The 27,030-nt window shown below is 45.7% G+C and overlaps 2 protein-coding genes across 2 annotated transcripts in view; one reads left to right on the top strand and one right to left on the bottom strand.

Moving 5' to 3' along the window:
* Positions 1-291: 291 nt before the first annotated feature.
* Positions 292-5,386, top strand: NKX1-1 (NK1 homeobox 1). Its single transcript, XM_074588642.1, has 2 exons — positions 292-643; positions 4,566-5,386. Exons 1-2 carry the CDS (start codon positions 292-294, stop codon positions 5,384-5,386), a joined length of 1,173 nt encoding a protein of 390 aa, XP_074444743.1.
* A 13,251-nt stretch (positions 5,387-18,637) lies between these two features.
* UVSSA (UV stimulated scaffold protein A) overlaps positions 18,638-27,030 on the bottom strand; it is a 57,753-nt gene continuing 49,360 nt past the window's right edge. Inside the window, exons 13-14 of the mRNA XM_074587356.1 lie at positions 22,587-22,770; positions 18,638-19,021 (exon numbers count right to left, since the gene is read on the bottom strand). Of these exons, the coding sequence (XP_074443457.1) occupies positions 18,928-19,021; positions 22,587-22,770 (278 nt within the window). The 3' untranslated portion in view covers positions 18,638-18,927. The remainder of the gene's footprint in view (positions 19,022-22,586; positions 22,771-27,030) is intronic.

Here is a 27,030-nt window from a genome sequence, read left to right as displayed (position 1 = left end):
GCAGCACCGGGGAGCTGAAGGCAGCGGCTGGTCCCTGAGCCGGAGCGGGGGCCGGGGAGGAGTTTCCAGCTCAACTTCGCCGGAGGAAGGGGGGGGTGGGGGGGGAGAAGAGCAAGGGAGGGGTGGGGGGGGGAGAAGTTGCAACGGAGAGGGGCTCTGCAAAGAGTCATGAATGTGAGCAGAGACAAGGTCGGTGACATCTCCATCCCGGCAGCGGCAGCCGCGGCGGTGACAGCCCCCGCAGCCGCGGCGGGCATCGGCGGGGAGTCCTGCGGCTTCCACGGGGAAGGCATGGACAGCCATGGGGAGCAGCGGCTCTCGGCCGGCGGCGAGCTGCCGCTTTACTCCTGCCCTGGAAATAGGGACAGGCAAGGGGACAACCAGAGCAACACCCCCGGACAAGAAGGGGCAGTGGCCGCGCTGCCCATGGTGCACAGAACCACCTCCTTCTCCGTGCTCGACATCCTGGACCCTAACAAATTCAACAGCAAAAGGAGGCAGTGCGCCGTCTTGTACAAATCGGTGGGGACCGAGTTCACGCTGGGGGCGGAGGATAAGCCCGAGGACTCAGGGACGGAGCTGGCCGAGCAAAAGGCCCTCGCCGAAGATTTCGACACGTGCAAGAAGTCGGCAGAGCTGATCAGTAAGTAGGTCTGGGGGGCTCGGAGTCCCCCGCCCCGGGATGGGGGGGGCGGGGGCCTGCACCCAGCTCCCCGGGGTAGAAGGGGCTTGCATGTTTTTAAAGAGCATCCTTCCCCCGGCGCCGGGGGCAGCCGGCTCCCGGGGCAGTGCGGGCTCTCCCCGCGTTGCTGCTGCTGGACGTAAAGAGGTGGAAAACTGTGTTAGCTCGGGGGGCGAAGGGACGGGCGCATCGCCCCGGGACAGGCCGGGGCTGGCGGCGTGTCCCCGGGCTCCGCACCGGCCGGGCTCGGCGAGGGACAGCACGGGCTGCCCGACCTGTTCACCCCCGGGAGCGGCAGGACCAGTCCCGGGGGCGCCGGGCCGTCTGGGGCGGAGGGGGGCATCCCATCATCCTCTTCCTCCTCCCGGGAAGAGGTAGCCCCGTGTGTGAGCTCCGGCTCGGACAAACTTGCAAGCGGCTCCCAGAGCTGAGGCTGCAGAGGGCCGGAGCTCGGGCCCCGGGGATGCGAAACCCTCTCTCCGTGCCCCGACGGAGCCTCCCCTCGCCTGGGTTTCCCCAGGTACTTATGACTTCTATGTACCTTCTCCCCAGCCTCCAGACCCGCTCTCCCCGTCCCTTCCTCCCCCCCCCCCCACCCCGCATCCTGCCGCCCGTTGCTCTGGGCGACAGATTCAATTTTCTCTCTCCCCTTGGCTTTTTTAGGACAAATCAGACTAATTGTGACAAAATGCTGGTTATCTCTGGAAAAACAATTAAATTCCTTCGATTACATTTAAGGTAAAATGTGCTTAGCAGCGTAAAGAGGCTGGATAATGGGGGAAATCGCCCCAGAGTGGCATGTAGGACTGCCTGGATCGATATCCTATTATCGAATTGTGCATATCTCTTTCAAGCACCTTGCAAACTCTTCCCTAACATCTAAATTATAGGGTCAAAATTCGGATAATTACTCGATTAAAACCTATTACACTTATTAGGGCTCGCTATTGATCGGGAATTGCATTCGACCCAAGCTCTAGATTGCTTTTTCTTTCTGGGTCCAAATATCCCAACTTTCTCACCTCTAAACACCGCGACTCTGGGGATGGCGGAGGGTTTCCGGGGAAAGACGGTAGTTGTGAAAAATATGTATAGCTCTTCTGTGTCCTGAGGGGAGAGAAGGGGCCGCGAGTGGCGGGGAATAAAGTTCTCGGACGGGGAAAAATAATTTCTCTGGGTCTGGGGCGGGAGAGGACGATTCAGGGCTTTCTAATCCCGCCATAGCATGACTCTTTCAATTAAAATTAGGCAGCGAAAGAGGTCTACAATCTGTTCCAGCACGAGCCTTTTACAGCAGACGCATTTTTAATCTGTAAAGCAGAAGCAGCAATGGGGCATTAATAGAATTCAAAAGAGAATCTTTTTAAAGCAGTGCGTAGCTGGGGCAATTATTCGTCTAAACTCATCTGACTTTTGTCATACTAAATAGATCTGTGCGATCAGAAAGACTGACGAGGTCAGCCTATCGCTAATCTCCCACTTTTATCTCCAGGCAGGGAGAGAAATGCAACTCTCTCACTTCTCTAAAAAGAAATATATTCGGAGGCATCGGGAAGCGCTGCGCTTCGCCTGCTGACAAGTTTCCCGGACGCTTGGCATGTTTATCCCTTCGGTCCCACCGCCTTAATAATGCGGCAACAATCACCAATAGATCCGGGACCGCTCGAAAATCACGTAGTTTATTTCCCCTCTTTCCCTACCGTAATTAATATTAGCTCAAGCAGTGGTTTAATTTAGGAGAGGTGTTCCGAAAAGTAGCTCTGTCCGGAGAAGTACGAACACTCGGAAAATGCAAAATCCTTTTCTGGCAAAAGGAGAGCGAAAACAGCGCTCGTCACACACCCCGCTCGTAAAACTCATTTAACGTTAAAAAACAACAGTTAAAACTCCGTATTAAATTAACATTTAACATCTTCCAGAAACAAAATAGCAAATGCAGCGTCGATGTCCGTCGCCAATTGTATTCGCGCTGCGTTTTTCCATGTAAAGAAAATTTTAGTTGAGCTACGGCTGGGAAAAAAAAATAAACTCTAAACCAGCCCGGAGACGTTGTCGGGTCCGTAGGTGCGAGCGCGATGTGCCCCGGCGCACGGCTCAGTCCCCACACCGGCCCCCCAGGCGCATCTACACCCACTTTTTAGAAACTGTTGTTGCAAAAATTCCGCCTTGCCGTTTCTAACAAGTTCCACAGGTTGTGGGATGCTCGTTCTCCCGCCCCGTGTCCCCCTGGGGAAAAACTACCCGAGTTCACATCGCGTGTACGGCGGCGACCACTCGCGTTTTCCCTTCGCCGATTCGAACAGAGAGCTGGAAAAAATTTTTAATGAGCCTCGAGTTATGAAAGGGATATTTTCCGGGTGAAAAGGATTACGATAAACTTCTCTGCCCCTTTTTCACCTAGCGAGCCTGTCATATCCGACTTTAGCCAAAATCACCTCGTTGAACAAAACACACTATTTTTTAAACACCTCTAATCTTATATACGGGCTTTAGGGTGTCCGGCGTTAGGAGATGGACCAAGTTTGAGGTGCAGTGGCGTGTTCCGGTTTTTTTAGGGATAAAAACAACCAACGTACGCACGGGATAAGGGTGATAGATGAGCGATACACTTTCTATTTGCATTATCTCCGTTAACCAAGTTAAAGGAGCCCTTGATTAGGGGGTTCCCGGAGCTGCCCCCCCGTTGCAGATGCGAGTGGAGGGAAGTTCAGGAATGTCTGCAAGGGCCGGCTAAAAGGCAGGGTATTTCCGGGCCTCTGCCCCCCGACCTGCCTCCCGCAACCCCCGTCCCTGCGGCGGGAGACGGCGGAGAGGGTTCCCCCCCCCGCCCCCCGGAGGAGTCCGAGCCCCGATCGGGGTCAGGAGGAGCCGGCTCTCTGGAAAATGCGATTTGCTTTCAGGCTTCATAATGACAGAACCATCAGCAGAAGTCCGATAGCCTTAAATATCGGATAATTACCCTGTTCTCCGATGGAGACCCGTTAATTGGAGCGTAATATAAACCCAAATAAATTAAATGACCGTTAACTAGTTTGTACATTACACAAAATGAGTTTAATTAAGTTTGTATCTGCTCTGCTAATCAATACAAGTATTTACTCCACTTTAATACTTCCATCTCAGGAAATGACAAGAGGTCAAACCAGGAGGAGAAAGGGTTAAAAACGCCAGAGCAAAAGCCAGCAAATCTCCCGTCGATGCGGAGATTCCCGTCACTAAAACTGTTAAAAGCGATGTGACATCTTTGCTGCCCGAAACACGCCTGGCTCGGCCCCGGCGGGGAGCGCGGGGGCTTCTCCCCCGGCCCGGCAGCTCGCCCCCGCCAGCGCCCCGCCGCCGGCTCCGAGGGACCCCCCTGTCGCCTTCCCAAAGGCCTTTCCAGCCCCTGGGTGTTGTGTGGGAAGGGGGTGGGGGGGTGTACCCCCCGCCCTGGCCACGTCTCCGTGTCGGCTCTTGCCGAAGATGGGTAGCTGGGAAGAGGCAGCGCTGGCAAAGCCTCCCCGGCTGGGCAGCCCTTCCCCGGCCACAGGGCCGCAGCCCCCGGGACGGCCTCGGCGGCGGCTCCGAGCCCCATCCCGGCCGCTTCTGAACGGGTCCTCGCCTTGTTGCCAGCCGGATGAGCGGCTGGCCGCCCAGCCCGCGGGGCACGGAGGGGGCCGGGAAGGGCGGCCCTGCCCGCCGATCACCCCTGTCGCGACAGCAGCGGGGATGGCAGGGGGGTGAGCCCGCCCCACGGCGGGGCAGAGCCCCTGGGGGTCGGTTTCTACCCGCTGCCCACACCCCGGGGAGGCGGCACCGGTGGGGACCGGGGTGGGGAGCGGGCGGGGGCTGTGTCTGGGTCCGGCGGCGGCGAGGCCTAACTGCGGCTGTCGGTTGTCCGCAGAGGACGGCGAGCTCTACAAAGCCGAGGAGTGCGACCTCGACTACAGCAGCCGGCCGAGCCGCAGCCCGGACAGCGAGCTGCCGGACGACGAGGAGCTGTGCAGCGAGGAGAGCAGCAGCAGCAGCGGCAGCAGCGGCGGCAGCACCACCGGCTCGGCGGCGCCCGCTGAAGCCGACCCGGGCCACGTCCACGCCGAGGCGGGCGAGGCGGGCGGCATCCCGCCCCCGCCGCCGCCCCCGCCGCCCCCGCCGCCGCCCCCCCAGCAGCCGCCGTCGGGTCCCGGCGCGGGCCAGCAGGGCCAGCAGGCCAAGCCCAAGAGGAAGCGGACGGGCTCGGACTCCAAGTCGGGGAAGCCCCGGCGGGCGCGGACAGCTTTCACCTACGAGCAGCTGGTGGCGCTGGAGAACAAGTTCAAGTCCACGCGGTACCTGTCGGTGTGCGAGCGCCTCAACCTGGCCCTCTCCCTCAGCCTCACCGAGACGCAGGTGAAGATCTGGTTCCAGAACCGCCGCACCAAGTGGAAGAAGCAGAACCCGGGGGCCGACACCAGCGCGCCCACCGGCGGCGGCGGCGGGGGCGGCGGGGCGGGCGGCGGGCTGGGCGGCGGGGCGCTGGCGGGGGGGCTCAGCCCCCTCAGCCACTCGCCGCCCATGGGCAACCCGCTCTCCATGCACGGGCCCGGCAGCTACGCCGGGCACCCCGCCGGGGGGCTGGTCTGCGCCGCCCAGCTGCCCTTCCTGCCCAGCCCCGCCGTCCTCTCGCCCTTCGTCCTGGGCTCCCAGACTTACGGCGCTCCGGCTTTCTACACCCCGCACCTATAAGCCCGACACCCCTTCTTCTTCTTCTTCTTCCTCCTCCTCCTCCTCACCCTCGGCCCCTTCCCGCTGGACCCCGCCGCCCCCCCGGGGCCGCCCGGCTGGGCGCTTGGGGGGCCGGAGGTCGTGCGGCTTTTCCCCCCTCCACACACTCCCCCGAAAGGTGAAACCGAGAGCGGGAGGGACGGGGGGTCCAGGGGCTCCGGCCCCTCAGCACCCGCAATCGTTTCTACGACCCTTTTTATACGCGATGTGTCCGGACTGCGCTTCTGAGGGGAGGAGGAAAACCTCCCTCCCCCGTGTACATACAAGTAGATGTAAATCATCGTTACCTGTATTTTTATTTTCACCGTCCTTCGTTGCCGTGTGGGTTCGATTATTATTATTTTTATTATTATTATTATTATTGGCTTTGTTTTTATTCTGGTCTGGCCACTCGTAAAAGACTTTAAAAAAAAAATAATTATGTACCCATTTGACTCTCAGGGTAAAACAGAGAACTTATCGGTCCTGTCCCTCGACATTGCTTGAAGCAACGACGCGCCGCTTCCTCCCGTGACCTCACGGTGACGACGGTTATTTTTACATACGTCGCTCTTCAACGAAACCCGAACCTGGAGGAGCCGCCGCGGACACGCGGGGAAGGGGCGGCGGGGGCGGCCGCTGGGGCGCCGGGTTGTTTTTTTACGTTAATCATTTCTGTATATTTCTGGTTGTTACAAAAAAAAAAAAAAGTTTTAACTTTATAATTAATGTATAAGGTATGGGAGTAATGAGCAAGAGATGATATAGAAAGCACTTTGTTTGCTAAACACTTTAAATCAATCAATAAACTTTAAGGAAACGGCGGCTTTCCGTGGTGGTGAGTCCCTGGTTTTCGGCTGAATTTCTGTAAGATAAGGTTCCTCTGCCAAACGCCTGGCTCCTGAGGCGTTTGGAGGGATGCCTCGGACCATCCTTTTTTTCGTTTCGTTTACTCCGAGAGCGTATTTCTTAAACGCAAATAAACTTTATCCTTCTCGTACGAGAGAGAGGGTTATTTCCTTTCTTAGTTCACTTCTTTGCATTTTCTGAATTGGCTTTGCCGATTGCTGTTGTGCAATATTAAGAACAAAGAAAAATTAATATTTTTTTTTCTCTCAGAGAATCCGAGATCTCTCCTGTGTTTCCGTAGACGGGGAGTCTGGTGTTTTGGGTTTATGTAAATTTAATAAATCGGCTCTTTCACTCAAATCCCGCCACTGTAAAAAATAATCTTTCCATCGCCTTTCCGCTGATGACTTTTAAACTAGTATCAGAGTCGGACTTTTATAATCCTTACTGTATTATATTTTTTCATAATTTCAGAGAAAAAGCCTCTAACCCTGCGACCATCCCGAGCTGGCTACAGCTATAGCACCAAAGGGACACTTTTATTTCTCTTCCACACTCCCTGCGCGATCCCAACGTTCACGCGGGGAAAAGCTCTCTCTTTCCCCTGGTTTTTGGTGTGTTGTGGTTTTTTTTGGCTTGGGGGTTGGGGTTTTTTTGTTTGTTTGTTTTTCAGGCCCAGAAGTGGGACGACAGCCTTCCTAGGGGCGATTTTAAGAAACCGGCGTTTTCCGGAGCGATTTTTGGGGAAAAAAGAGAGGGGGTGAGCGCCGAGCGTCCCTCCCCTCCCCGCGGGGCCGGCTGCGGCGCTCGTCCCCCGCATCCCCCGACGGCCGGGGTGCCCGGGCTCCGCTCCCCGCCTCGGCTCCTTCCTCCTGGTCGCCCCCTCCCCGGTGTCCCCAGCCTGGGTCGGACCTGTCAGCCGCAGGTTGGGGGCGAGGGACCGCGCACCGTCTCTCTGCAGCCGCATCCCCCTCCCGCACACCCGCCGTAGAGAGAAGTAAAACGTTTCACACACACAGATCCCCCCCCCACCATGGAAATAAAATCTGCCGCGGTGGTCGGTGTCCCAGGCAAGGGGCGAGCGGAGCCGGCGCCGCGGTGCAGACCCCCGCAGGGAGGGTGGTTTCCACCCCCGGGATGGGCGCCGGAGCCCGGCAGCCCTCAGGGAGCCGCGGGGAGGGTGCGGGCACCCCCGGCTCCGCTCCGGGTGTTCATCGCCCCTCGTTCAGAAGCGAGCAAGAGCCAGAAGTCTCGGGCCAGGCTCATTTGCACTTGTGAAAAAAAGCACTTTTACCATAAAAGATGTTCTGAAGTAAATTTTCAGGGGAAAATATTACAAGTCGTGCTTCGAGTACAGCTCTCCACAGCTTTTGCTGGTGGGAGAAAACCAGCTAAACTGGGAAACAGATACTCAGGAGACTATCTTCCACACTGCAATACTAACCCATTACTGACCAGGTTTGAGTTAGTGTGTGTTGAACTGTTAGCTCAGGTGGGACATGACCCAGCTTGCGTAAGAGATATGGCAAACCCTGCCTGCACACCGGCGACTCCAAACAATTCCCCCAGGTGGAAAATAATCCAGCTGCAACAGGGAGCTGCTCAGAGCTTCGGAGTAGATGGCTTTCCTACTCCGGGTCAGTTAGCATCCTGCCAGTGAAGCCTGTTCGTGTGAGTATTATTACTCACAGCTGTTGGATGAAGGAGTCAGTTAGCCTGGGATTCCTAGTCATTAAACTCGATTTAACAAGGCTTCTCACATTTTATAGCGGTGCTGAAAACAGAGCCGCAGGTACCTTTCTCGGCATAGTTTAGCAAGTTATTGATAATCCCTGCTCGAATGTCTCATCCGGAGGTCTGATCCCATAGAAGTCAAGAGCAAAACTGCAGCGCCACAGCACTAGTGGACGTCTTCCCCGGCGTGCGGACTGTGCAGCAGCATAGAGCATGCTGAATACTCGAATCTCAAGTCACAGCGCGTTGCCGGTATGCAGAGGCCATTGAGAAGTATCGGCGAGAGCAGCGCCAAAGAGCCCACTCACCAACGATGCTGCCGGGACCACGGCTCTGCAGCTGGTTCATGGCGTTGGATCAGAGTGCCTGGTTGCAGGCTGGCCAGTGAGAAGCTTGATGAAATCAGCGCAGGGCAGTTGTTGAGAAACATCCCTGGTCTGAATGTTTGGCAGCCAGTGTGCTAAAGCTAAATGCTCTCACCTGCCTGAGCGTCCTACCTCCGTTGTCTGGGTTCCTGCCCATTATTACTCTGGCTCTCTTAGAGAAAGAAGCAGGCTACGGGCTTTATGCAGCAATTTGAGGTTCTCATACCAAGGGGATCCCACTAGATAGTCACAAAAAGCCCCCAAAGCTCCCATACTGACCCCCCAGCAAGGCCGCAAGGCTGATCCCCGCACATCCTACCTGATGTACCTCCTGCATCGCACGCAGTGGTCTGTGCTCTCACACGGAGTTTTCTGGAGGGAGGCAGCTTGTTTTGTGTGAGTCATCAATGAGAAACAGAGGCCTTGGTACAGAGTAAGCGGTGAAGGAAAAATGATTATTTCCCAGTGACACAAGCAGGAGGTGGCTGCTCTGGTTCATTCTGTGAGTTTTGGGTTTTTTTTAATTACTTTATTATTCGTTCATAAAACTTAGCGTTAGGGGATTCAGAATGCGGAACACATTCAAGAGGACGTTTAGGAAAGCGTTTGCCAGAGGACAAATTCTCATCTCAGATATCTCAAGCAGCACATTCAGAGTCTGATTCAGTATTTTCAAGCGACGTCTTTGGCACGTGCCAAAAAGAAGATCTGGGGCATCAGCACATTTTTTAACTAATTCCCATGGAGTCAATGTTAAATCCAAGGGTGCAAGCCTGTATTAGTGAGAAATGATTCAGATATTAATTGCATCTCACCGTTGTTCACTATATAACTGAATGAGGTAAAAAGAGAAGGAAACTGCAATTTTACTTCAGCTATTTCAACTTACACTGAACAAGTTTCAGTTGTTCACATTCACTGAATAAATAGCATTAAAATGTCTTACAACCAAAATAACAGAAAAAAAGGATATAAATACAGACACATTCCAAATGATAGGGAGATAAATGAAAATATTTTGAAATATTTTGTGTCATTGCTTACACAAAACAGTCAATGATGTTATACCGAATCATTGGAAACCAGTGTGCTATATTATCCCCCCCAAAAAAATTCTTGCTCGTATTCCCAGTTGAGCAGGGAATGTGTTTTTAGTGAGTTAATATTTTAGATGAGTTCTTAGTTTTTTTCACGTGTTGTAGACCTTCATTTTCAGACTGAACTCACAGTCATGTTACGTGTTTCTATTCTTATACTACATAAACAAAATGTTAAAAATAAAGTTTTGCCTGTATGGACTTAAATCCAATCCCTGAAAATACACTGTGTTTGTAGTCTGCTATATTGGCAAATATCCACTAACTCCTGTATCACATGTATGAAATTGTTCTGCTTAAACACAGATGTATTTAAATATTCAAAGGAACACTATTGTACAATTCCTGGGCAGTTCTGGTCTTCGGGTTCTGTCTCAAAGAGTAAGAAAGCAAATATGATTGTCATAGAGCCTTTCTTAAGAGCAAATAAAACAAAGATTTTTTTTATGATATTGGAAGGTTTGCCAGACTCTGGGCGGTAAACCAAGGCACAGATCAGAATGGACACTGATGACAAAGGGGCTGGGCAAGTAAACAAATGGGATCCTCATCAGTTTGTCTCACAAAGTGTGTTTACATAAACGGTTTACGTAAACCACTTTCTTCCCTATCTGGTGCTTTTTTCTTTTTTTTTTTCCCCCTTCTGCCCATACTGTTCTGTCCCGCACGCTCATGTTCCACGACCGGCTCGGGTGGACAGAATGATGGTTGTCACAGTGGAAATAACCCTGACAAGTAAGAGCTCTTTCTGTTTTCCTGATGCTGCCTGGCAGAGATGTGAATTCGTCGTACAGAACAAGCTTCAAAGCAGCTCAGGAGGTTATCATAGCATCGGAAACCCAGAGCTGCTAAATCTGCAGCGCCCATTCAGGAGAAATCCTGTGGACGCTGGAAATCCTATGGATGCACCCTGTATCAACAGGACACAGGGTGACTCGTGATCAGGACCCAGAAGTCCGGGCATACAAGGTCAGTATCCGTAATGATTTATTAATTTAATCTCATTATATGACAAATCCTCAGCTAGCTAAGACTGTGACTCCACCCAAAGCGCCAGACTTTATTTTAAAATAAATCTTTTCTGTTTTCTTCTCTGTAATGTCACAAACCAGAAACATTTTACAAAGATGATAAAGGAGGGGTGACACTACAGCAAAGCACCGCGAGTCACGGAAATATTTATGTGAGGTGATTATTGACACTCGCTTCGGTAAACTGCTGCTTTTTCAAGAGAAGGAAAACAAATCTACTAATCTCAGTAAAATATCTCAATTATTACCTATTTTCTTACTTTTCCTCTTTTTTTCCTTTTCCTTTTCCTTTTCCTTTTTCTTCTTTTCTTCTCCTTTTTCTTTTTCTTCTTCTTCTTCTCCTTTTTCTTTTTCTTCTTCTTTTTCTTCTCCTTTTTCTTTTTCTTTTTCTTTTTCTTTTTCTTTTTCTTTTTCTTTTTCTTTTTCTTTTTCTTTTTCTTTTTCTTTTTCTTTTTCTTTTTCTTTTTCTTTTTCTTTTTCTTTTTCTTTTTCTTTTTCTTTTTCTTTTCCTTTTTCTCTTTCTTTTCCTTTTTCCCCACGGCCACACACATACATTACAAGAACTTGCCCTGGCCATAAAGGGACTCTTTCCCATCTTTCCACCCGTAACATAGGTAGGGTGACAAGCCTTATTTCCTCTGCCTTGGTCTCCAGAGACCACACGAGGGGATGAGAAGCGCAGGAGGAGAGCGTGTGGGTGAGCTGCCGGTGGGGCTTTTTCAACTCCTTGTGTTGACCGCAAGTTTGTGGTACCAAGCTGCACTCTCTCTGACCTTTTAAATGTTTTGAGATTTGCAATCAAGATCGCTCTTTGGGACTTGAAGCACCAGCACTAGGGCCTTGTAGTGATGGTTTTGAGTGAAATACTGCCTTAGCTTTGAGCACGCTCTGCGGCATACCTGGTCACGCTCTCGTTTGCTGCTTCTGCTTCAGCACCGGGGAAAATAAACGCTCGTGCACACGTGGAAGCAGCATCTAATTTCAGCCCCAGTAAAAACGTGGCGCAGACTCTCCTCCTGGTGCTGCTAGCTTTCAACTGCCAAAAATACTATTACAGAAATTCAAAGATATCCAAAAGCAATTTCCAAACAAGCAGAATCGTATATTATATTTCCATATACCTTTTATAGTGCGCGAGGATAAGAGTGGCTCCATAATGGCATTATAAATATAGCAAATTAATGGTGGATGCAATGCCAACACCTTGTCATTATGCAAATTGGAATGTCGGCAGAAATGGTTATTCAACAACCTCTTTCAAAGGAACCAGACGCCTAATGCTGCTCATTACATCCAAACTAATTAGCACCACATTTAAACAATTTTAATAAGCTTTTTCCTTAACCCCTTGACAGAGGGGACTCCTGATGCTAATGCAGAAACGTACGAGCGCTTGGCAGAGGAGAGCTGGAGTTTTGCTCAGGGCACTGACAGGCGGAAAAGTGAGGGGAAGTCAACCCAAAAAGCCAAATGATGATATTGAAGTTACAGACATTTAGGGGTGGAGAAACAGATGTCACCGGAGTAGTCTAGTTCAGTTTGCCCAGGTTCTGGTGCAGCCTACTGGTGTACAGCCACCACCGTGTCCTCCTCCCAGCATGGAAGAGCCTGCTCCCAGACTGCTCTCCCGAGCTGGGAATTACATTTAGGCTCTGGACTACCCAGACCCAACTGATAAGAAAGGCTCAACAAGGACATGAATTAATTTCTTTCTCCACTCGATCAGCTTTGAAAGAGAGGAAGAGGAGGGAAAACATCAACTCTGAAACATGAGTAATTAATAGCTCTCCCCCTTTCTTTTCCTTCAGGGGCAGCATCAGATTCCCACAGTTGGAAAGGCAATAACTTTGTCCCACAGGTCACGATTTGTCCAGCTGCCAGGCAGACCCAGGTCTCATCTGCCTGTATTTTCCAGGGAATGTGCTAAATTTTAGGTTCTGTAGCATCCCTCCCAGCTGAAGGGGTCACCAGGGCTGCTGGATGAGGAGAGTCCACACTGGTCTTGGTCTAGGCTGCTGCTCTGAGGCCTTAACCTCTCTCGGGGCTTCCCACTCTTTCTAAATTCCTTCCATTTCCATAGAGGATTCTGTAATAGAAAGGACCATCACCACATCCATTTAAGGATGATCCCAGGGCTCTGAATGTACCAACAGGCTCTAATTTCTCTCACTAGCCTTTCACCGTCTTTCTCTGTAATCCTCCCCTGTACCCCCACCCCACACCCTGCCAGGTGTTCCAGGTCTGCACTGATGATGCGCAGCTGCCTCGCCTCGGGCCACGCTGCCATGAAACCAGCTAAGCTGTCAGGGATCTAACTGGGGTCTCCTCCCTGAAGCCTCCAGCCGGTTGCAGGGGAACTGCATTTAGGTGGAGTCCCTTGCCTGAGTGGTGGTGGGCTTGGCTTTTTACCCTACTGACCCTCACCCTGATCTTGCCTCCGGGCCTGCCTTCTGCCCTGGTGACTTTCAGGTAATTGCTGATTCCTGGCTGCCTCTGTTACTGTCACCAAACTTGGATGTCTTGTTTGGGTGCTGTGACATGGTGTCCCTTGGCAGGAAGGCCACTGTCCCTTGCTGCCTTCACCTTGTGCTCCTGGCTCGCCTTTCCCTGACACTTAGACTCTCTAATCTGTTTTTTCTTTCTCACCTTGCTATGGACTTGACTTCACTCTGCACTGCCAGCACTGTGGAGTTCTCCTTGGGCACTGCTTGGAGCAGAACTCTCTTTCATCTTTCCAGAGGTAAATTCAAGTGTTACTGTCACCAAGGAGCAGGATGTTGTTAATTGTTTCGGGTTTATTTACATGTAGCTGTCCCAGTGCATCCAAAACCAGACATACGGAGAAGTTGCTCTCCAGTAGTTACTGGAATAACACCCTTCTCTCAGGCTCTGACGCCCAAGAGGTTCTTAAGGCTGATCTAGTTGGTCAGTTGCTATGAGGGAGTTTCATTTTCCTGAATCCATGGAACTCAGCAGTGATTTCAATGGTAGGTGTCTAGGGAATGAGGCTCTAGACCCAGCCCTTTTTTGCCTCAATCTGGGCACTGTAATCTGGAAGGTTCTTTTTTACCTTCTGTCTAGTCTCCTACATAAAGCGTCCTTAGCTCCACCCAGGTTCAGTTTCAGCTCCACAGGAGAAGGGGTGATGTGAACCATCTCTTTCCAGCTCTCTTGCGTTTAAGTCACCTGTGGTTAGGGCTATCTCCTGAGAAAGGACATGTGACTGTCACACCTCTTGGCCTGAGAAGGGACCTGGAACTTGACCTTGCCTGAATGTGTGCTCCAGCATTATAGCTATTATGTACACTATGATTGCCACTACCTATTTAAAAACAGTGATTTTGTTAAAGGTATGCGTTTGGTGGGTGTTAGGCAAGGTGTGAAAATACATGCCAGATCAAGCCTTCTCAAGTGCTCATACAATTCACAGAATCACAGAATGGTTTGGGTTGGAAGGGACCTTAAAGATCATCTAGTTCCAACCCCCCTGCCATGGGCAGGGACACCTCCCACTAGACCAGGCTGCTCAAAGCCCCATCCAGCCTGGCCTTCAAGACTTCCAGGGGTGGGGCATCCACAGCTTCTCTGGGCAACCTGGTCCAGTGTCTCACCACCCTCACAGTAAAGAATTTCTTCCTAATGTCTTCCTAAATCTCCCCTCTTTCAGCTTAAAACCGTTACCCCTTTTCTTATCGCTCCACTCCCTGATAAAGAGTCCCTCCCCACCTTTCCTGTAGGCCCCCTTTAGGTACTGGAAGGGGCTGTAAGTTCTCCCCGGAGCCTTCTCTTCTCCAGGCTGAACAACCCCAAATTCTTTTTCCGTGTCTTAAGCAACAACTCTTGTCCAGGTGGGGAGGCCAGTGCAGCTTGTGGCATGTACAGACCCTTAGGGGCCCAGGAAACAAGTAGCTCTTAGGTTGCAGTTTTGGACTTGGGCGCTTAGACCTTTTTTTGGGACAGTTTGCAGAGGGTCCCTTTCTAGGCCTATTTGCTACTATCCATGGTCAGACTATCCTGTAAAAGCATGAAGTTTTCCTTTATAGTAGTATCACTTCAAAAGACATGGTTTTAAATGACCAGTTTTCATCACTTAAGTACTGCTGTAACATCCAGATGTCCTTACCCTTTCTGACGCGTAACCTGCAGATGCATTTCTGACACCTCCATGATGAAAACCATTAATGTTTAATAACACCAGATGAGCTATAAACAGAGTTACGTGAGCAGCCAGGTATTTGCATGAGTGTTGGAGGCCACCAGATGGCTACCTCTGCAAAACTGTTTTGATACATGCTGAATTGGGGTTTTGCTGGCTGGGTTCCTAAGATTCAACATTTCTTGCTTCTGGCTAGTAGCTCCTTATAATTAGGAACATCCTTATCATCCATTTCCGCAGCCCTGTTAAGTGGAATAGGTTTATTTTTTGTTTTCCACAAAAGAAAGATTTATTTTTTTTTCAATAATGTCCACTTTGAACTCACTGATGTTGTTTTATGTGGCTTGATGCGTTGCCTGTGCAGAACCACTTATAAAGCCTGTGCCTTTGTCTTGCTTCAAAAAAAAAAAAACAAAACCCCAAAAAACCCAAAACAAACAAACCATCCCAAATAAGTCTTTTAAACATAATTTTGAAGCACTTCTAAGGGTCACAGTTTTCTAATAGAAATCTTCAGCCAGACACGGATAGCTAAAGCCAAGCGTAAGTTTAGAGAAGACTGAATCACGAGGTGTCACGCAAATGATGAGCATGGACTCACCATCCTGCCTCAGTAACTTCAGAGGGGATACGCTGAAGGATTGTTTTTATTCAGAAGCCCTGCTCGCAAACTCCATACCAAGTTCATTTATGTCACTAAGTGCTTTATATTAGAGGGCCAGACCCTTCGTTCCAACCTTAAACAGCACTAAATTCATAAACGCTACAGTCTTCTCCTTCCAGGATTTTACTTCCCAGATGCAGCCATGTGCTCAGGTAAGAATAACCATGGAGAAGTCTTTGCTTTCAGTTCTTGTTTTATCACTGAAACAGCACTAGTTATAAAAGGATGACTTAGATGCATCAGCACAGCTCACTTCAGCTCAGCTACTGTGTCCTTTTAAAGATGTAAAATATTCGACCTGTATTACAACTATTCACCTTAACAACACGTTACGGGCCAAGTCACTCAAGGTGTTTAGGTATCTGGAAATCATACGCAGTATCCCCAGTAAGCAGAAGTATGTTATAGTACAGTTGCAAAGGTATTTGAGTGAGTTATAAAGACAAAAACACACAGCAGAGATTATGTGAATGATACCTGTATTTTTTTATTTTTTTTTTCCCCAGAAGCCCTGAGGACAGAATAGAAAGGTTCCAGTAGAAATGTCACACAGTTTAGCAACTAAGAGGTTTGAAGAGCTAGTGAGCTCGGAAACCTCAAATTTGTAAGGTGCTGACACACAGGTGTGATATCTCTAAAAGGTAGGCTGATTTATTTTGAACTGAAAAGGATTTCTATTTAATGAAGGTATACTGGATCTTTGGAGATAGATGCCTTTTTAAAAACCTTCCTCCAGCAGAGCTACAGCTATAAACCCAGGAAAAGGAGAAAGCTCCCCAAATCATAGAATGCCTTGGGGTGGAAGGGACCCTAAAGATCGTGTAGTTCCAACCCCCCTGCCATGGGCAGGGACCCCTCCCACTAGACCAGGCTGCTCAAAGCCCCATCCAGCCTGGCCTTGAACACTTCCAGGGATGGGGCATCCACAACGTCCCTGGGGAACCTGTTCCAATCTTCTGAATTACGCCTGACCAGGTCTAATGAGAATGCTTAAGTGGCAAAATTCAAGACCTGTTGTATGTATATATGCTGAGTTGCCCTTGTAGAGAAATCATTTGATTAAATGAGGCAATTTTCTCAAACACTAGATGAGGGGAAGATGGATGCTGGGAAGAGGCCAGGCTAGATAAAGGCAGTGCTAGAGAGGATGTGTGTTTAACACGTTGTCCTATGAACAGTCGTCTTTCTTGCTTCAAAGCAAAAAGAGGAAGAAAAAAAATTCATATCCAACTGGGTATATTCCTCACCTGACAAAAAGAGTTCTTGCAACAAAACTGGGGGTAGGTGGCAAGGGTGGGTAATGTAGAATACTTTAAAAAAGGCCATCACTAACCTGGCGCGAAGTCCATGGACACCATATAGATCCCACAATAAGATCAATAGGTTTAACTGGTGGATCAGACACTTGGGTCCAGATAGGAAGTTTCAGCTGATAATTCTCGAACTGATGTGACTGAGTAGCATCATAATGGAGCATAACTTGCTAAGCACACTATTTTCTCACAGCTTCCTGCCACCTTCCCTTTCCAGTCTGTCTTTGGGCTTTTCCTATTATTACACTAAAGGCCCAAAACGGGGTGAAGTACACCTACTGCTTGCTGGAAACTTTCCAGTGCCGACACCACAAGTCTACAGCAAAGAAGGGTTAAGAGCCACTGCACAATATAAATTCCTCCCTCTTTTTACAGGGAGGAGAGAAAACATGCCCTATAAATTAACACCTTCAGTCTCTGCAAGCTCAAGAATCTCTAGAATAGTGGCACCACGACCATTGTAGCTTTCTTTGAATGTTAACCTCCAAGAGCAAACAGTTTAATTTACGCTGTTTTGGGATTCCAGCATCCAATGATCTAAACTACATTCAAACACGTGAGGTTCTGCTGTTGTTTTTTTTCTTTTTTTTTTTCTCCTCTCTTTATCTTTGCTAAGAAATAAAATCAGTTTAGCAGTTGATTCAACTGACCTGGTGATGAACTTGGTTTGTTCTTGTCTACGTTTTCACCTGGAGCCTTCACTGCCAAGTTAGCTAGACCGATAGCAGAAGTGGCTTTGCTTTCCAGTGCAGTAGATACCTTTTGAAACTCTTGCTTTCAGTTAGCTATTTATTATTTTATTTCTGGTACTTTAGAAGTACGTCTTCCAAATACCTCTGTTGAAAAGGAAAAAGTCTTCCAAACTGCCAAGCTCTGCAAGATAAACTATCAAGATTCAGCATTAATTGCTTTTTAAGCAGTACTCATGCAAGCCAAAAGGTATTTGGCAGAGCTGTAAATTAACTTTTGTCTGAGGCAGTCAGAAGCTACACTGAGGAGTTTGTTTTCTTTTTTTTTTTTTAATTCTTAGAGTCTCTTGATGCATGATGAAACACCTCCAAGAGGTGAGTGACTAAGCCAATGCTGTAGAGAATCAATTCTAATTTGTATTCTGTATTTTACTGAAGACTTCTGCAGTTCACTTTGATTTTTTTTCAGTCTATCCTCCTCTATATTCTGGATTTCCTTCACTCATAAAGCTGTATGAAACCCTGCAAGAGCACAGCTGGTCAATGTCACTCTGCTTAAGAACATGACTATAGCCAGCAAAGCAGGTTTGGGAGATGTGATTAAGCACTCAGCCAGTAAAGCAAACCCCATTGGATCCAGCTGCTTGATCTCAGTATGTGTGTTAACTGTCTCTGGAGTCAGAAGAGTGCAGATGCTTGTGTTTATATCTGGATTCTTAGATGCACTCTCAGGCTTGAGACCAATAAAATATTCACTGATTCAAGTCATGCAGTTCACAAGTACAGCATACCACTTGAATGATTTTAAAACCCCTCATACTTACACTTTGTACTGTGATAAAAAAAGATACCTTTTTTGGTATCAGTTAAACTGCAGCACATACTGAATATCTCTACAAACTTTTGCAATGTGCTTCTCAGATGTAGTTCTGAAAGATACTGGGAGACATCTTGAGCAGACAAGAAGCTGACCAGACTGACCTTCATCAATACAGCTTCTCCACTGGTACCACAGCTACTGAGTTTGAATTGGCTACTGGACCTGCTGAAATCAAACTCCATTCTGCTCATCATCAGAAGGTATCAATTGATTTGGATTATTTTTTTTTCTTTAGTATGTATGCAAGAGGTCTTTAGAGGTACTGCACGAGCCAATATGCTGCTTGCTGTGGCACGTTTTCTAGAATGGTAGGCTGTGCATTATCATCTCTGGTAGGTATTTAATTGCTTCTAGAGCATCTTTTTTCTGAAGGCATGAAAGTGGAGGCAAATTATGACACATATATTGGCAAATGAGGTATAAGTTACATGAGTCCCTTAGGAAGGAAAAAAAAAAACCCTAACCTGAACACTTTATTCAGTATGTACAGGTCATAAAAACATGCTCTATTTCATGTACATTTCAAATAACTACCTTGTTAAATACATTTAATTCTGTATCACCAAATCTTTGTCAAAATTTGTGTTCATTATCAAATAAGTTAGAAGTTGAAAAAAATTTATAAAGTTACCCCAGTAAAAATGTACCCAGCACAGTATTTTAGTGTAAATACAAAGGTCTGTGATAAAGGTTTTGTGTAGTTGCACTCTTGTGTAATCATCTTTGCCCTTCATTGTATTACAGTTTAATTCAGTGCATAGTTAAACTGGTTGGCAAACTTCTCGTGCTTTCTTTGGTCCACTTGGTTCATTGCTTTCACCACCCGTTTCACAGCAGCTCTGAAAGATAAAAATAAATAAATAAATAAAACCAGTTATGTTAATTCCACAGAATCTCAGAGAATGTTTATGAATGTTGGGGGGAAAAATGAACTATGATTAATCACTACCAGGCTGTGAACACTGCACTGATGAGGCTGAACAAATTTGTCTTGTTAACTAAATTAGCTGCAGCAATACCAACAGTTTAATTCAGCAATGATTTTATTAACAGGAGTAAACAAACTAAAGTCTTTCAGCTTAATGTCTGTGCACTAGACCCTCCTAGCATTATTTCTGATGGTCACGCATACCAAGTTTGATTTTCAAAAGCACCTAACTGCTCTTGAGGAAAAAAATAATTAAAAGCATTTAACAGGATATATATATATATATATATATATATATATATATATATAAAAAAAAAATCACACTCCGAAACCCTTACAAAATCCAACTTGCTGGATCTAGAATGTTTTTGTAAGGGAAGGGCTTGCTGTTCAATTCATGTAACTATAGCTCATTTAGCAATTTTCCTTTCATGGGTTCCTAAAAACCCATTTTATCAGCTGTGGGCAGAGTAAAACTCTCTTTTACTCACATCAGAAGCATTCCGATTCCTGAGCAGCAACTATTTAATCCACAAGCACAACACTAGTTTAGGAAGACACCAGAGATTGTCATGTATCTCTATGCAGAGGGATACATTACTGCTGCAGAACAGCTAAGGGCTTAGAGTATGTCCAATATCTTATTCTTATATAAAGTGGAATGGGATCTCTGCTACTTCATGACGGGCATTCGAGCGCTCTGCAGCGTCTGCTGTGCTTGAAGAAGGCTCTAGAGTCTTCTTCAGAATAAAAATGAAATCTTCACTGGAGTTTCCATTTTTATTGGTTATTTTAGATGCGCCTCTAGCCCAAAATCTCTGAGATATGAGCTAATATATGCAGGTATGTTAAAATGTCAACCTATCTCTGTTTATGAAGAAGGAAGTTATCTCCTAACGCTTCTCTGTAAAGGCCTGGATGCTCTGCCAACATGGGAGGTATACTAGCCAAGGCCTTGCTTTGAGGGACTATGTCCCATTTAGGAACATGGCACTGTCTGATGTCTCATTTCTACATCAGAAACGCAGTCAGAAAGTTCTATCACACAAAGTGGATGGTTTCAAGTCTATCGCTACCTGTTGGATTCTGCATTGTCACAATCTGCCTTTCTCTATCACTCCTGAGGATGCTGCAAGGCTGTGCAGTAAAATGAGAACAAGGCATCCACCTGGCAGTGTGCACCAGCCTTTTTCAGGATCAGGCCCTACACACTATTCCAGCTCTGCTCCTGCGGTTGTCTCGGAGAGGCAAGTTGACTTCTGTTATAGGTAACTGCTCTCTATAACAGCTTCATTTCAAAAGCCATTTTGAAACATCTGAAAACAGCGGATACTTCTTAATAACACTTCTAAATGGTGGGATTAAAGATTTTCTCAGCAGCAATTGTGATGAAAGCCAACATTCTGAACACCTTGCAAGAGGTATATTTTTAACAAAATTCTGCCAATAAAGTTACCAGAGTAAGGAAAATGTGGCCATGGTTTTACACTTCAAATATTGCCTAATTGGTAGGAGAAAAGTGAGCCTTTAGCAGTGTAGAGTGGCCTTGACACTTTCATGTCATGTAGGTTTTACATTAGCACCACTGGATTGTGCGATACTGTAAATGAAATGAGATCCCACTTTGATGATCTGTGTGCAATTTCACTTAACTTTATTGGCAGACTAGAGCCTGGGTTTATCACCTATACATTTCAAGTAATTTGGGGTTGTTATAAGGAGCCAAGGTTATCATCTTGTTTAGTGCTGCAAAGCATGAAACCTATTAAAACATGACAGGTTTGATTCCCTATGCCTGGCACTAACAGACACTCAAAATCATTAGCACAAACCATGGTAAACCAAAAGCAGCTTTCAAAATTTATTTTGTTAAAGCTGATATGAAATTCTGATCATTAGAACGGTATGTCTCTGACTAAGATCTAACTAAGATCAGGTAACATGAGAATTTCACAGAAAACATGCTATTTCTGCAACCAAAAGCAACGTAGATTTGGCTTTATTATTATAACCATTACATCAGAAAAGGGAAAATAGTGTTTAAACAAATATTGTGCCTTGGATGCTGTTCAACTCATCCAGTATGTTTAGGGAATAACCCAGCATTGATGATTTTATAATAATAATTTTGCTTTTTTGATTTGATGAGTTTGCACTTTTCACTTTCCTTTGACTACTCCATTTTTGACATATGAAACTCTTTAAATACTTGCATCTGCTTCCCATTTGATAAAGACCAGAGCATGCTTAGGCAAATTTATGTTGTAGTCACATCTAACCAAAACTACACATTAGAAATGACGTAACAGAGTGGACATATGGAGCTACTGTAAGTTCTAAAACCCGTTCAGCTTGGTGGGTTGGTAGGCTCCCACTTCGATCTGAGCTAGCGCACCCGCTTTAAAGTTAACTCACATATGTCTACATAAATCATGGGCACTCCTTTGTTTGAGGTGTCTAAATGCCAATGCCATCCAAACAGTACCTTCTTGAGCTAAACGTAGGCCAAGAGCTACTGATTACACAAGGGCTGGGAGGCAAGGGAGACGTAGAGAAATAGCACCATCATGGGAAGAACACTGCGTTTCTGGTACAGGAAATACTTATCTCTAAACTCTTACACTGAAGAGAGACCTGCAGGAGGTTCCAGTCCTTCATATTTACAAAAGACAGCAGGGGTTAAGTGAACAAGCACCATAACACAGGAATCCAAATAATTTTTCTTAACCAACTGAATGCATTCTCAGTAAAGCAGGAGAAAAAAAAAACATAGTGGCAGCGTCTTACTGAATATTACACAGGGATCACTGTGTGTAGATACTGGATTGGAACGCACTGCATCAAGCCCAGCTAGTAATTTAGTATACTTAAGAGAGAAAATACATAGGAAGCTCAGGCAGCAGTCAAAAGTTTGGGAAGGTCTATGAGCATACACCAGAGGCTCAAGGGCAACCACCAAGACACTGCTACATGGCAAACGCCAAGTGTTTTTGACAGATCCTTTTATTAATTGAAGTTCTGCTCAGGCCAGCCCACCTTAGGCTTTCTAAAAGAAGAACTTGATTTTCCCTCCAAGTACACTATTACAGTGTGTCTGATGCTGCAAGTTCTGTCACTCTGAACCTTCTTTCCAGATCCTGTACTATTTGCACACATAAAGTAGCACCCATCTGATTAATAAATGATCATCCAGAGAAGCCACTACAGCAATTAAAGGATGAAAAAAAAATTAAGGGGGGGGGGGGAAATCTTTCATAGGGAAATTTTGTAAATTAGCTGAAAATTGTTCTCAAAGAAATAACCTTGGTCATCAGTACCTACTACTCTTTACCCTCCAGAGATATGGAAGGCATTCTTGGTCTGCAGTTAGCGCAGAAAGTTGTTTAGTAAGTGCATATTAATGTAGAAACAGAAAGTACCATTGAAACAAAGGGAAACAGAAATTTATCAGGCTTCAGAGAACATAAGCATCTTACTTATTGAAGACTTTCTTCTCAAGCCGGGAACGAGAAGTATTAGCCTGCTGCTTCAGGTCTGTCAGATTTGGATATTTTTTCTTCTTCCCTTTCTTTTTCCCTCCTTTCCCATTATTTTTAGAGGAACCAAGATCCATTCCTGTAGCTGCTTCAACTTCTCTCATGAATTCTGGATCTCGCCACTCTGTTTAAAAGAGAAAGCATGCACTTTGAAACTCCAAACCCAGGTAGAATCTGCAGTCTCCTAAGGTACAGGTTCTTGCCACCACTAGGCAAAGGCAGAGTCGCTGTCCTGTAAGCTGCATACACAAAGGAAGGGAAGGATAAAGCAGTTAGCCAAAATGACAGATCTTGATGAAAAAGCCCTGCCAGTCTGGGATTAGTATCTATTATTAGCTGCTGTAGATAAAACGGTTCTGTAGGAAGACTTATGTCAAGTTTTCACAATAGTACAGTAGCAAAATTTCAAGGGAACTATTCCATGTAGGAGAAGTGACATAAAACGCAATGATTATTATTTAGAAATTGAACAGAATACCAACAAGGTAGCTGAGGAACTTATCTCCAGAAATAAATTTTGAGTAGGCTTAAAAATAAACATAGATATGAAATATGTCATCTTTTGAGCAGAGTGAGATTGACAACATTATAACATTTCTGCCTTAAGGAATCGTATTTGTTTTAAAACTTGCAACTGGTATCTGACACCTAAAAAGCACTGTTGAAGACAACATGACCCTGTTGTCCTGAGCCCAATTTTGCATCTGAAAAAGATACTACTTTTGAATTTCTACAATTCTACATTTTGAATTCTACAATTGAATTTCTACAATTTACTACAGTTCATCAGTTTAATTATCTAAATCAAGTTTCTTCTCTTGACAATAGCATGAGAGTTTATCTCACCAAAGACTTGTTTTACAGTTTTTTCAAAACCTTAATGCTTCAGAATCCAACCACACACTACAAAAAGGATTCTGATGATAGATGCCACCACGGGAAAAAGCCATGAACAATTTAGACTGTAAACTCTTTGAGGAAGCAGTGGTCTTTCACCTTTAGTGTAGAGTCTTGCATATCAGCACAAGGTAACACAGTACAAAGTGGAAAGTAAAAATGTGGCTAGAGGATGGATATCTTCAAGTGGAAATTTAGAAAAACGGCATTGCATTATAAAGATTTTGAGTATACAGATGTAGCAAGTACCACTTCAATGAGTAACATGGTCCAAACTCAGCACAAATGTCAGAATTCTGTATTTTAACAACCAGTAATTGTCATTTGTCATAGTTTCCCATATGTCAGTCAGTTGGCCTTTGTTGCCTGCAGAAATTCTAACACCAGATGTCTACAACCCTTATTTAACATCTATGTAGATATAGAAAAATAAACAATTCTAAACAACTATACAATTTCACTTATATGCCAAGATCGTCACTGAGTGTGACAAATACTGGCAATAACATTTCAGGAAGGTCAGAAGCAATGTCCTCACTTAAGAACACAGTGTTTAGGAATACCAGAGCAATTTTCCAAGGAAAGGTTAGATCCAACCTACTATGATACATGAAAGCACGAACTGATTAAAATCTAACACACCAAAAAGCATGAGGAAAATGAAGCCATGCAAGAACTGAGCAGAAGTATAGAAGGAGAAAATAGAACACATATACTTGATAGATCATAAGACCTCACAGACTTTATTTTTTATTTTTTTTTTTAGTGAAGGAATACAGAACAGCACAATTCAGATACAGGAACGATTAATCCAAGATTAAGGAAAACTGTCTAAACAGTTTATCTCCCGGTAATAAGAAGGCGTCACAGTTTAGGAACTCAGTGAATGGAGCAATTGTTTAAACACAACGAAAAAACGCCGGCATCCAGTAGAGATGAAATGAGCATTTGAGTAAAATGAAGGAGCAATTTAAAAGCCTTTGAGAAAAATCAATAGAATGCCAGGGAAGAGCAGCCTTTTTGAGCATTGATGGGCCCCTAAAGCTCTTCATACATTGTTACTGAGTTTAGCAGCAGGGAAAAGAAAATTACACAGTTTGCAATGGTAGGCGGGAATCAATACTGTAGTTAGTAGAGAGATGCTATTTCACATCTGACTGGCCAGCGGCCTGCCTTCACCAGCCTGTCCTGATACCTGTTTGTTAACAAGTCACTAAGGGCTGAAAAACCAGATACTCTTCAAGGTTGACACAAAAAATAGGCACTTAATTTGCTCCTATGTGTGAACTATTGGAAAAGGATGAACACTGCAGATTAGCAGGTCAGTGTAATCCCACCTGATTCATTGTTTCAGGATCAAAGAGCCCAAAGCACCATTTTGTGGACATTAGCTAGAATTTAGATTTTATACTAAGTTAAAAAGTGCTCCATAATAACAGTGACAGTGTTGTCAAAACATAGTCATTATTGCACAAACTGTATTACTTTCATGTAATTGTTCTCCCCTTCAACCACACAAGGATGAAAATAAATGTACCATCCAATAAGAAAAAGATGTAGGAAGAATTTTGGTGCAATTTAACCATCCCCAAATTTTGTTTGGCGTTTTTCAAACTGTCATCATTAGCAAATTATGTTGTCAATCATAAGACCAAAGCATACACTGTACAGAGTGGGTCCCACTTGTGTATCTTCCACAGCAGCACTGCTCAGACTTGCTTCAAGTCCTTTGTAAAAATAAAAAAAACCAAACCCAAAACCAACAACAAACCCCAGTGCAAGCCTCCCAAACCACCAGCCCAAATAAACAAACTGAAAAGCAGTTTAAAGGGTTGATGAAAATATTATAAAACAAATCTAAAAGGCAGATTTATATATTATAAAACAAATCTAAAAGGCAGATTTATAAAAATATTATAAAACAAATCTAAAATGCCTACTGAGGCACTGAAAAAAAAGAAAGGAACAAAAAGCAGTAGATAAAAGTATTTAGTGACATCTGGTATACATATGGCTTTAGAAACCTGTAAGGTTTTGTCCAATAAATTAAGTGCCATAGCTTGTTCAGTACCTCCCCAGACAGATGGGATGGACCTTTGTATGACATCTCAGCTTAACAATGGCACTCAATAACACAAGGCAGCCATGTCAACACTGGTTTGGGACTAACATACACACCCTTGTGGGCCAGAGGTGAGACGCCTCTAACAACATTGAGCTGATACTGTAATAAAAATAAATATTATGTCTAGCCTCCAGCAATGGCAATTTCCCAGAAAAAAAAAAATCAATATTTTTCAGTGTAAGCGATTTTTATACCAGAGTATTAGTCTCTAGTTAGAAACAAGTCCCTCAAGAACACCTGATAGTTTAGTTTGATAGTTTTAGTTTGTCATAACTAAGTTGGAAACTTTCCTTTTTAGCACATGTCCACACCACTGGCTTGGCTTCACTCTGACAGTCCAACCATGCCCATGCTGTTGGCTGGATGCCAGTTTCGAGCACTTCGCTCCACCTGGACAAGGATGGAAACTGCCTCCAAATGTAGCACTTCGACACATGCAGACACCAGAAGGTGTTCAGTAACCGCTGCATTCCTGTGGTGCTGATAATTGCCAAGCACAGTCACTCAAAGATGGCCAAATCAGTACTAAAGGAAAGTGGGTGGGTCAGTTGCATGTTTAAATGCATATTCATTTGCGATAGACCTTTTTGAATAACAGATCAACAGCTGTTCTTTATGCTCTGAAGGGATTTTGTGGAAGGTTCAGTAGCCTTCTTAATAATATACCTGACTGTGAAACTGGTGAAATTCTGAGTCAGAGCTTAAGAGAGAACTAACTCCTTTAAGGGAGTATACTGCAAGATACCAAAATGATAAAGTCTATGAGCAAATTTAATTAGAATACAGAATACTCACCTAGAATAAATAACTTAAACCAGAAAAAACTAAGACCTTCTGGAGGAAGGCAGATTGAAGAAAAGCTTTGAAAACTAATCTGTCCCCTCCAATTATACACTATGTCTTTGCTGGACAGATCCCTCTCTCCCATCTTCCTTTGCAGTCCATCAACTTCCAGTAGCTTCCTGGTTGCAGTCCCCCTGGTGCTTCATGAAAATCTACTTTCTGGTCTATCACTAATGAGGTTTAGTTGTACTATTGCAAAAAAGTCTCTTATTCCTCTTGGAAGTCTTCCTGCCTGTGTATTCATTGCTTGCTGTCTTTCTCGTTGCCTGCATTCCTTATCAGTCCAAAGCTTTACCCTGGCTAAAAATGCCCAAATAATCTTGGGGAAGGATAAGTCTTCCCTCCAAACCTGAAAGCAGCAGCCAGGATGCAAGGAGAAGGTCATTAGTTTTGCTGCCCACCCCCATTGTTTAAAAATAAAATCCAGAGTATTGCACAGTAACGTGTAAACAATTACATAGCTTGCTCCCATCCTCAAACCCATCGCAAACACCATGCCTATTAGAATATCCAGACTAG

Source organism: Larus michahellis, chromosome 5 (assembly GCF_964199755.1).
Source record: "Larus michahellis chromosome 5, bLarMic1.1, whole genome shotgun sequence".
Classification (NCBI taxonomy): Eukaryota; Metazoa; Chordata; class Aves; order Charadriiformes; family Laridae; genus Larus; species Larus michahellis.
The sequence above is the reverse complement of the archived record's forward strand: the minus strand, read 5'-3'. Positions and strand labels throughout refer to the sequence as shown.

What these genes read in the sequence shown, in the direction of transcription:
- NKX1-1 (XM_074588642.1), top strand. Translation starts at nt 292, where the DNA reads ATGGACAGCCATGGGGAGCAGCGGCTCTCGGCCGGCGGCGAGCTGCCG. An exon ending in GAAGTCGGCAGAGCTGATCA is followed by an intron (nt 644 to 4,565) that starts GTAAGTAGGTCT and finishes GGTTGTCCGCAG; the next exon opens with AGGACGGCGAGCTCTACAAA.